The 11,501-nt window shown below is 44.6% G+C and overlaps 1 protein-coding gene across 1 annotated transcript in view; it reads left to right on the top strand.

The window, feature by feature from the left end:
- Nucleotides 1-731: 731 nt before the first annotated feature.
- Nucleotides 732-11,501, top strand: part of CAPRIN1 (cell cycle associated protein 1) — a 37,247-nt gene continuing 26,477 nt past the window's right edge. Inside the window, exons 1-2 of the mRNA XM_025452434.3 lie at nucleotides 732-878; nucleotides 1,372-1,602. Coding sequence (XP_025308219.1) covers nucleotides 1,372-1,602 — 231 coding nt within the window. The 5' untranslated portion in view covers nucleotides 732-878. The remainder of the gene's footprint in view (nucleotides 879-1,371; nucleotides 1,603-11,501) is intronic.

Below are 11,501 nucleotides of genomic sequence, written 5' to 3'. Positions count from 1 at the left end.
TCTTTTCTTTTCTTTTTTTTTTTTTTGTATTCATGCAACGCTCTTAAAGAGTATCAGGTAAATCCGAGACAAAAAAGAAAACAAGAGCCTAATTTGTTAATACCCGGGCTCGTCGGCTAAGGGTCGTCTTAAGGTACGGAGGGGATGACTTTTAACCCGAGTCCGGAGCCTTAAGGCTGCTACGGAGCCGCGGGTTCCACGCAGGGCTCCTAGGTCACCTGCCGGGTGCACGTTCTGTGCCGAAAGCGGCGGAACCGTCTTTTTTTTTTCGAGACACCTTCCGGGGTGCGCGCGTGTGCCGGCCGTGCACGCGGCGGGGCTTGTGCACCAGGCACACGCGCGCACCCCTCGCCTGCAGGCACCTTTGGCCCCGCGCCCCCCCCCCCCCCCCGCGGGCTCCGCACGGGGCAGGCGCCAGCTCCCAGCCAGCGGCTTGACACCTATTGTCCCCGCTGGGGTGCCCGGCGACCCCGCCTGAAGGACCCCAGCCGCGCCGCCGCTCCGCCCGCGAGGCGCCGCCCCGCAGCCCCCGCAGCCCCCGCGGCCCCGCGCCCCCGCGCCGAGCGGGCGCCCCCTCTGTCACCCCCCGGGCCGGCGGCGGGCGCGGGGGCGGCGGGACGAGGCCGGGGCCGCCCTTCCCCGCAGGCGTTCGCGCCGGGCAGCCCGAGCGGCGCGAAGGCCCCTCCGCCCCGCAGGGCCGGCCGCCCAAGTCCCGCCCGCTCGCGGCTCTCCGCCTCACTAGCAGCGGCGCTCGGCGCGGCGGGGACAGGGCGGAGCGGCCTGCGCCCACGGAGCGCACGACACTGCCCGGGACGCGCAGCCACCCCCGCCCCCTCGGCCGCCCCCTCGGGACCTCCAGCGGCCTCCGCGCGCGCACGGTGAGCGCCACCCGGACCGAGGCGCCGACGGGGAACACGGCCGCTGCCCCGAGCTGCCCCGAGTGCCCTTCCCCCGCCCCCCGCCGCGGGCCGTCACCAGCGCCCTTCTCCTCCCTCCTCCCGCCCCGCTCGGCGGCGGGGACCGTTGCCCTGGCCGTTGGCGGCCGGCGCTGCCCGGCCCCGCCCCGCCCCCGGCGCGAGCCTCGGAGCCCCGGGGCGGGTAGGCCGGCGGGGGGCGGGGGGCGGGGGGCGGGGCCGGGCCGGGCGCCCCGCTGGCGGGTCGCGCGCGCGCCCCGGGTGTCTTCCTGCCCGGGCGGCGCGCGCCGGCCCGTCCCCGCCCCCGCCCCGCCCCCGCCCCGCCCCGCCCCGCCCGCTCGCGCAGCCTCCCGCCCGCTGCGCGTTTTGTCCCGCGTCTCGCCCCGTCCGCCGCCTGACTCGCCGCTCTCGTCCTTCCTCTCTCCCGCTTTTTCTTGTCTCCTCTCCCGGTCTGAAGATGCCGTCGGCCACCAGCCACAGCGGAAGCGGCAGCAAGTCGTCGGGCCCGCCGCCCCCGTCGGGTTCCTCCGGGAGCGAGGCGGCGGCGGCGGCGGGGGCGGCGGGGGCCGGGGCGGCTGCGCCCGCCTCCCAGCACCCCGCGACCGGCACCGGCGCTGTCCAGACCGAGGCCATGAAGCAGATCCTCGGGGTGATCGACAAGAAACTCCGGAACCTGGAGAAGAAAAAGGTGCCAGGAGCTGGCGGGGGCGGGGGGGCTGGATGCTCGGCGGCCCCGGCGCAGCCCCCGCACCCGCGCCCGCACCCGCACCCACGCCGCGCCCCGCCCGCCCGCCCGCGGGCTGCTGCGGGAGGTGCCTGTCACCTGGGCCGGCCGCTCGTCGTCGCCTCCGGCCTCGGGGCTGGGACGTGTGGGGCCGGGCGCGTCCTGCCGCCGGACCTGCGGTGATGCCCGCTCTCCGCCCCGAGGGCCCGCGGGGAGGGTGCGGGGTGCGGGGAGGGGCCCGGGGCTGCCCGGCCGCCTCGGGCCGGGTGCCTCGGGCCTGCCGGCGGCCTCCCCGCCGGAGCCGCGCCGGGGCCTGCTTCTGCACCAGGCCCGGTATTGAGTGGGGCCTCGACGTGCCGCGCACCCCCGGCGCCCCCGTCCGACGGGCGCCCCCACGTTTCCTTCTTTGTTCCGATTGTCTAGGTGCCCCCCCCCCCCAGCCCCACGCTCAACTCCATCCCGAGATTCTCCGCAGCGGCCCCCTGCCCCTCCGGGACCGTACAGGGCGGGGGGAGGGAGGCCGCCCGCAGGGGGGCCCGCCGGGGGGCGTGGGGCCGGCGGGGGCCGAGGGGTGGCCGGGCCCGCGGGCACATGGAGAGCGCGTCTAACATGGCGGCGGCCGCGAGCGGAGGGAGCGCTGTGCAGGAGCTGCATTGTGAGCACAAAGCGAAAGCGGAGGGGGAGGGCAGGCACCGGGCGGCCGCCCCGGCCGGCCCTCCGCGCCCCCCTCCGGGAAACACGACAGCCACACCCACGAGCTTTTGGACCCAGTAGTTAGCCGTGCTAGGTCGCCCCGTGAGTTCATCTTCAGGCAGGCCTTTTGTTTTACGCTCTCAGCGCAGGACAGTGCACCTACTGTTCAGAGGGACACGTGTGTGCGTGTGTGTGCGCGCGCGCGCGTGTGTGTGTGTGTGTGTGTGCGCACGTAGGGAGAGGGGCTCCGCGGAGTGAGTCAACCATTCAGCCTCCTGTAAGACTGGAGGTGCAAAGGGAGAAGCAAATCAATAGCACAAAACGGGGTAGTTACGTCTGTAGCTACTATGCAAACTTTTTTGCCTTTTATCCTAAAAATGATAACTTTGCTTGCATGACTTGTGCTTGTCCTCTTCTAGTAAAATGTATTTATCATAACATCCTGAATTTTGACGAAGTCCTTTAAAAACGTTTAGTGAGCCATCCGCCTAACCGTATTACTTAAGATGTTGAAGCTGGCCGAAATTTGGGCCGCAGCAAAGAACTTGAAGAAAATGGTGTAGGCCTTAATTATTTTAGTGCTTGTTCAATGATTTTATGTTTTGGGGGGAGTTTTAAAACAAACATTTTTGGATTCGATGCGAATCTGCCTCATTTTCTCTATTTGGGAATTTTACTTGAATTTTTTAGATTTTATTTGAAATACAGACATGCACTACTTGTAGATGAAGTCCAGACATGCACTACTTGTAGATGTCTACCTTTTGGTAATACTTTATTTTGATAAATAAATGTGGTTTATTACAAATGACAAATACTAAATTTATCAGTGGCAACAAAACAAAAGTATTTTACTTGCAAAGTAGCCACATTTAAATATGGAATATGCATGCCCAAGGCCAGTATCTTCTGGGTCAGCCATGTAATTTAGTTTTGCTACTCTGATTTTGAGACTTAGGTATCTTTTTAAATCCTCTTACTACAATAAGCAATCCTGTCAAGCTGGTTGATGCCTGAGCAGTTTAATTTTTAGAATTCTTAGGAATGCATGCCTTCTTTTAGGATAGGAATCAAAAGATAAATAGTAACGATGTAATATTTTAAGTAAAGACTTTTAAATGTAGATATTTATATTTTACCGACTGAAAAATAATTTTTCTGAGTCCTTAGTGTAAAGTCAGGCACTGATTAGCAGCCAGGTTAGTTACGGAGTGACTGAGTCTTGTGCTCCAAATGTGTATGAGAGTTTAGCTTATAGGCCCTATGAGGACTTGACAGTGACAGGTCACTCATGTGTGGATTTATATATGTTGCCTAACACCAGCCCCTGTATTAACCACCCCCCTCCCCCCTTATAGTGAAGAAAGTAATGTAACTGTTACTACAGAGATTATAGACTAGGCTAGTAAGTACTAAAAAGTTCTTGTATTGGTGGAGAGAAAAAAAATACACAAAGTAACAAAAGTACTTCATATCTTCCCCCCCCCCCCCCCCATCTTCTCAGTGTTTTGGGTGCTAGTGGAAGGTCAAATTACAGTTAAGTGAGGTTTTTTGGTAACTCACAGGATGAGCTACCTACTTGTTAAATAGCTAAGTTTACATTACTGATGTTGTGACTCAATTACTATTGAAATTGAATTTTAACTTTCTGAGAAACTTAAGGCATTTGGATTTTTCTCTAAGCATATCTGGTTTCTAGTTTAAATTGCATTTTTTCTCTATCTAGATGATTTACTGTGGGAAAGGTTTTAACTGTGATTTTGTAATAGTGAGCATTTCTGATACACCTAAAATAGGATTTACTTTACAAATCAATTTTGAACCTTTGTAGAAATCCTTATGCAGTATAAAGTAAGGTGGTATTTATAACTGGATATCTTTTTATTTCAGTCCACGTAGCAACTTCTATTTGAGCTGTATTTCAGGCTTGCCCTATTCATGAGTCTACTGGACAAAATCTCTTTTTTAATGGATTCTAAAATCAAGTATCCTGACCAGAATTACTTCTAGATATGTAGTATTACTTTAAGACTTGGAGAATTGCAATAATTTTGTTGCATTGCATTTAAAACACAAAGTCATTTGTTAATTTTCTAATAAGTTGAGCCGTGAGGGGAAAGCTAAGCATCTGTTCAGTGAGAATGCATGCTTAACATTAATGAAATATGATCCTATTATGTAATGCAACTAAATGGTCTGGTAGTTTTTGAAATTTGGGCTTATGAAGACTTGGTGTGTGTTTAGCAAAGAGGAGAAATGAAGCTATAATCGAAAGAATGAAGTGCAAAACTCCATTTCTAGATCTTTTAACTTTTATAAGTAATAATTATTTGAGTGATTGCCTCGTTTTCTTCATCAGTTTGTTGGTATAGAACTAGGCTCTAGGCTATGCAAGACAGGATTTTGAAACCAAGCCTTAATTTTAACTGAAGAGGGAGCTCACTTATATGGTAAGATGTAATCAGTTTTGATGTAGAATAAAGACACTAGTTATTTTGGTAGGTGAAAGATTAACCAGCGTTCTCTTGCAAAATAGCCTGAGAGCTTTGTAACCAGTATGTGACCAGAAGTGATAGCCAAAATGTCCTGTTTTTCATACTGTTCCCTAGAGTCTATTTGCTCTTTGTATCTTTTCAGTTAATATACTGGAAAAAGGATGCTGTCATTGTTAGAGAAGATAACATTTCCTTTCAGAGCACTGCAGTGTGCCTCTACTTAGAATTCTCAATGCAGCTGTTCTATAGAATTTGTTAATAAGTATGTTGAAATAAAAATATTCTTAACTATTTTGTAAATAAAATCTTTTCTTGGGGCTAACATCCTTAGTTCTTGACAGTTAAAATATCTGATGTATTCGCTTCTCCCATTGGTTGCATGAACTATTTCTCTGCAATGCAGAGGGCAAGATTACTTTGTTTTGCATTCACCTTGTCACAGGAAAAAAAAAAGAATTTATAATGCTTCATTTGTTTCTCTCTGCCTGCCTGGGTGTGTTGTGTGTTTGTGTGTGTGTGTGTGAGAGAGAGAGAGAGAGAGAGAGAGAGAAGTATTTAAAATTTGAATTTAAGAAGGAAAGGATAAGAATTTCCTCGTGTGCTAACATGGGTATCTTTTTGGCATGAGAGTAGAATTCCAAGTATTGTAATGAGGATGAATTGGTTTAATCTGACCACTGTTATTTTACTGTAGATAATTCCCATGTGGTAAATGCTTCTCTCCGAATACATTTTGTGTGACTTAGAGGTTAAACATACAGTTTGTCAGAGTTTTATGTAATTAATGTCACAGTTTATATTTAGAACTAGAGGAAGATTAGTACTGTTTAAAAAAAATTAAATACTTTCATATGTTAAAATTACAACAACAGGGTGTTAATTTTGTTACTATATTGTTAGTAGAATCTAAGATATTTTAAGATCTTACAGTCCTCTTAGCATTTGGTCAAATTCATTTTACAGAAGAGTAAATTGAGATGTTCAGGTAAAAATGACCCAATTTGGGTCAGTGAGTGAATTCCAAGATCTCTTATATTATGGGGGTAATTAGAATTTTAATGCTCTGCAACATAGAAGTCATTTTTCATGTTTAAGCTGATACAAAACCAAGTGAGGCCTTTTACTTTAAATCTTTTAATTGGAGTTCCTCTGTTTTAAAACACTGAAAGCAAAAAGAAAAAGCTTTTTATTTCTTCATTGTTAAACTCTTACTAGTATCTTGTTAAATTTGTTTGTAGGCTGTTCAGGTAGTGAGATCCTGAGAATAACAGTGTAGGTAAAGTCCCATAGTATCGTTGGGACATCTGTATTGTAATAAAATGAACTTTTAAAGTTAAATTCTGAAGTGTCTATGCATAGGTAAGCCCCAAACCCACATTTGCTCTTCTTGACTCAGTCTTGGTATGTTATAGACCAGGTAATTTGGGAAAAGCATTACCAGTGGGAGGAAGTAGAGGAGGTGTGTCAACCTTTCCATCTTAATTCTTGTATTCCAAACTTCTGGGTATTTTTTAATAATTGGTCCCTTTTTGGGGGGGCAACGAATTGTATGTAAGCAATAGAGAAGAAAGAGTAGCAAGAGAGACATTCAGCCAAAGTTGGAATTGTAAATTGCTTGGCTTCTGCTCATTTATCTCTCCCACTAGTTACTCCGGTGCTTTTGTTGGAGTATGAGCACAAAAACATACATGAAAGAGACTATTGGGCAGAGTTCAGAATTCATATTTCCTGAGGAAAAGGGAAGGTGTGCTTCTTGGCCATGCTCAGCTAAAGTAGCCTGTTTCCTTTAACGTTCTGTACTATCTATTGTCTCTATACTTCCTTCACATTTTCATATTCTTTTATGTTCTTTCTTACCTTATGTGTTTTTCTAAATAGGTAGAAATCTCTGGGGCAGAGATTATGAATGATATCATACTGTGCCTTACACATCGTAGATTCTAAATAAATACTTGTTAGTTTGACTAAATCATTATATAGAAGCATTTGTAGCTTCATCAGCAAAAACCCTGTTAAGGTGGATTAATTTTTCCTGAGGAATTTTCTTTTCTTTTGATCTTTTCAGTGAGTAACATTGTTGAGTAGGTAACTAGAGCACACTTTAAAATCTTGGTACTATAAGCATGATTTGTAAGTAGCCTTAGGAAGGAGGGACATAGGTGATTCTTGGTATTTGAATCATTGTAAATTATTAGAAATTTCATTGTGTTCCCCATAATGTTGTTATGCAAACATAGAAGTAAATGAAATCTACTTCAATCATTGGGGGAAAACAAAACAAAACAAAACACAACAAAAAAACCCCCCAAACCTTTGGTCTCCATTTTAAATGAATTACAGTTCCCAAGTTTTTACGTTGAACTCTCAACAGAGTTCAAAAAATTCAGTGGTATTGACTCATCCTAAAGGGTAGTTTGGTTTAAGCAACTGATCATTCAAAAGATACTCGTTAAGATTATCAACAATCATTTGTTTTCTAAATGGACAAGCTTTAGACTTTTTATGAATATAATTCAAAGTAAGCGATACTGGAGCTCTTTAACATTATACTTTTTTGTTTTCCTATTAGGGTCAGCTGCTTCCATTCATTCAGACTTAACTACACAATTACAGCCATGGTCGAGGAATAAAGATTTTTACAGGCTTCACCTTCTACCTTTTTTTTTTTTTTCCCTCGTCAGTGGGACAAAAATCTTCTCAAATTAAACTCCTGGTTACTTAACTTGCTTGGAAAAAACATTCTCTTACTGTTTAAGAAATCCTGCATTCTTGACAAGTATTCACTTAGTTTCTGCATTGAGTTGGTCTTAGAGGGCCTGGTTCTCTCTTTAAGTTTTGGGCAACTCTTTATTTATTTTTTTTTTAATTTTATGTATTAATGATAGACACAGGCAGAGGGAGAAGCAGGCTCCATTGCAGGGAGCCCGACGCGGGATTCGATCCCTGGTCTCCAGGATCGCGCCCTGGGCTAAAGGCAGGCGCTAAACCACTGCGCCACCCAGGGATCCCTGGGCAACTCTTTAAGATCTTTTTGTTAGAAGTCACCTCTCAACCCACCCTTCCCCCTGCTCCCCACAGTATTTAATACTTTGTTTTCTGGAACAGAGCAGACTTCTGCTACATGAGAAGGCTTCCAGCATTTGAAGAGAGCTGTTCTGGATCATCTATAGATTGTTGTACTATAGATTGTTGTACCTTCCTTTTTACAATTGAGGAACTTTTCTTATTCTTTCCTGTCTCCTATGAATTTTACTAGCAACTGTCAATTGAATTGGTGGAGGGTGAACAGGAGGCAGTCAGCTGCCTATCATTATGTACCATTATGTGAGTACTGATATTTCTAGGTGAACAGGGAATGTAGGGATTGGGGACTTGAAATAGTATCTGGAAAGGCCACTGAATATTATGGGAAGTTGAGAAGAAAAGAAATCCTGATCTTTTGTTTTTGCATTTGTCTTTCTATAGATTTTTAGTACTATAGAAGTAACTTCTTTAGCTTGGAGAGACACAAAATAACTTAGAGATAGGTGCTTTCGCTTCGTTTTTAACTTTTTTTTTTGTCTCAGTTTGGAGATCTCTTTAATTGAGAACAGAAGTTACATAGTTTCCTGGATAGCCAAACTAGTTTTTTCAGATGTTGTCCCCTCCTAATCCTTCTTGTTGTAACAATTTATAATTGTCTAGTTAGAGAATTTTTGTTTTTTTAGAGTCTCTCTTTTGCTATTTCTTTTTAATTGTGTAATTTAAAAAATGTTTTCTTTATTCATTTATGGAATTTTTGGGTTTAGCAGGAAGGAAAGAAAGCTCTGGAGGGTAGCTATTTTGGATATTCATTTTCTGGCACCCTCATAGCACTGTACCAAATTTTTAAAAAACTATTTCAGTAAACCAACTTTTGTGGTGATGAAATCTTTGGGCGTCCATCTCCACTAGAAGGGACGATCTAGTTGTACCGCAATTTAGTAACATAATAATACTCTGGAGAAAAGAGGAAAACAGCAGCAGGGCAAAAATGAAATGTAACAAGGGCTAGAATCCCTAAAGACATAAAGGAAGAACATACTGAGGCACAAATGATTTTTCTGGAATTGATGACCTCAGGCGAGTTATTAATTGCCTTGTCTTTCAGTTTTTAGTTAGGTGAAATCTGATTGATAGTAGCCCTTGCTGATTGGGTTAGTTACTTGATATTTTAAATTTGAATGTCACATAGTGAATACTGTCAACTATTAAAAGCAACAAAGAGGAGATAGGGTGGGACTGGGCAGCACTTGTTGGGGTAATTATTTCGTAGGGCCACATACTGTCTTTTGACATTTACTGGGTATAGTCACATCTCTATCCTGTGGTTCCCTTTTAGAGACTGGATAATCTGGGAAATGGCCTGATTTTTATCTTGCTCATATGGGGTGCTGCAGATGAATATTTAATACTCTCAGGATGCTCAGTAGTTTGAAAGGAACCCTAAATTGAATTTCAAGATAGGTGTTTCAAGGTAGAAAGACTCTCAGAGGAGGTTTTTGTTATCAGTATTGTGATGGGCTTTTTAATGAAGATATCTATTTATGCTGGGAAAATAGCTCCATTTTCCAGAAAAAAATACTTAATATGCATTTTATGTGGATGGTATGAATAATTGACCAATTTGTTAATAGTAGGTGTTAGGTAGTCATGGTCTAGCTTAGGGAAGAAAAAAGCTGTGTTTGTTCAGAGCTCTTTTACTCCTGTCCTTGCCCCCTTGTGTTCATTGGAGTTCATGTTGGATCAGTCATTGTGAAAAGCAAGTTCTTGTTTACATAATTGTTTAGTTCATACTGCTATTTTAACCTCAAATGAACAGTTTTTCTACTTGGACTTAATTTAAGCCATTTGAATGGGATGTGACAGTAGAAATGAAGCCAGTCAAGATAGTGTCATTTGTCTTTGAGACTCTTGGAACTCTTGCAGATACCACATCCTTTTTTGTTGTTGTTGTTTTAAATCTCTGAAAGCTACTTAGGAATAAGCTGGGACTGCAAGCCACTCTCATTTTGAAAGGCAAAAAATTGGACCAGTTGATTGTCCTAAGAGGCTTTCTGTTGCTCGTGCAAAATTTGGCACTCACCAGTACAGTTTAATTATAAAGTGTTCTACACTTCTGAACAGTGCATAATTTAATGAAAGTACTACTGTGAATGGGAGATAGTAACCCCTCAGTGTTCAGATCATAAATGGATCTTTTCTTATGTAAATGACTAGGTTTATTTAGGAAACCACCACTCAACAAGGTTTCTGAGTTTGTTTAAGGCTAAACTTGAACCAAATTGAGGCTGCCATATAATTTTTATGGTCACAATTTGTTTCAGATGTTTGATTCAGAATAATTTATTTCTGTATTCTACTGGACCTAATATTACAAGGGAATTACAATGTATTTGATCTAGGTGAGTGTTTCCTCAAACTTAAGCACACAATTAGAATTACCCAGAGGGCTTGATAAAACACAGAGGCACCTGGGATGGTGCTGGAGACCTCACATTTCTTCTTTTTTTTTTTTTTTTTTTTTTAAGTGACCTATATACCACCACGAGCTCAAACTCACAACCTCAAGATCAAGAGTTGCATGCTCCATGGACTGAGCCAGCCAGGCACCATGAGAATTTACATTTCTAACAGGTTCCTAGTGGATGCTGATAGGTTGCTGGTTTGGGGACCTCACTTTAAAAATGACTGATTTATAGATCAACACAAGGTCCCTACAATGTAGAGAGCTCATCGTATGTAATAGTGAACAGAGGTTCTCTTAGTTCAAATTCTGTGGTGATAAGTCCCTATAAACCTAAGCAGCCAGGAGATCCTGTATTATACTGATAAAACAAACAAACCAAAACTAGCCCTTTAACGTAGAACAGTTTTTTAATTGTCCCTGCAGTCTTATTAGTAAGTTTGAGTTTCCTTAAATGAGGGCTGTTTATTAGGAACTTTGACCAGACTTAGCATCCTGCTTTTTTGAAGATTAGGCCAGAACAAGGGGATAGGATATTTTTAACAGAATAGCAAATACTAATGGCTATCGAGGAAGAAATGTAAGATTGTAATGAGACTTTTGTTTTACTATGGTTAGAAAAATGTTTTACAAAAGAGCTGTAGTTCCCATCATGGAATTAATGACATTTTTTGATTGCGTCACTATAGCTGCGTTAATTCAACTCACCAGGTATAAGGAAGTGTGGGTCAGCTTTTGAAAATCCCCTTCTAAAGGTCTTTGAGATTTTTCAGTTATCATGACTTTTTAAACATGTTTCTTCTGTCAAAGTAAATTCATTTCTTATGGTGTCAGTGTCAGTCCTCCCTTTAAAAATTATGGCTATTAAATCATGGATTGAGAAATTTGAAACCCGTTCTAGCAACATAAAAGTCAAATTAGATATATGAGTTTTAATGAAATAGATCTTTGTTTTGGCTGCAAAGTTTCTACATAGTTTTGGTGACTGTTCAGTGAAGATCTGTACTGTGAACCTCAGTTGCGCACATAGCAGCTGCTTTCCCTGTCTTTTGATTTCCCTTTTAACCTTGTTCCAGTTGCTCCTGTGTAATAGGTTACTCCAAAACTTACTCCATTTTCTTATGCACACAGATTATGCCTGTTGGGGATTCAGACGGTGCACATGGTGGCATTCGTGTCTTTGCTCTGAT

Source organism: Canis lupus, chromosome 18, assembly GCF_003254725.2.
Source record: "Canis lupus dingo isolate Sandy chromosome 18, ASM325472v2, whole genome shotgun sequence".
NCBI classification, from domain to species: domain Eukaryota; kingdom Metazoa; phylum Chordata; class Mammalia; order Carnivora; family Canidae; genus Canis; species Canis lupus.
The sequence above is the reverse complement of the archived record's forward strand: the minus strand, read 5'-3'. Positions and strand labels throughout refer to the sequence as shown.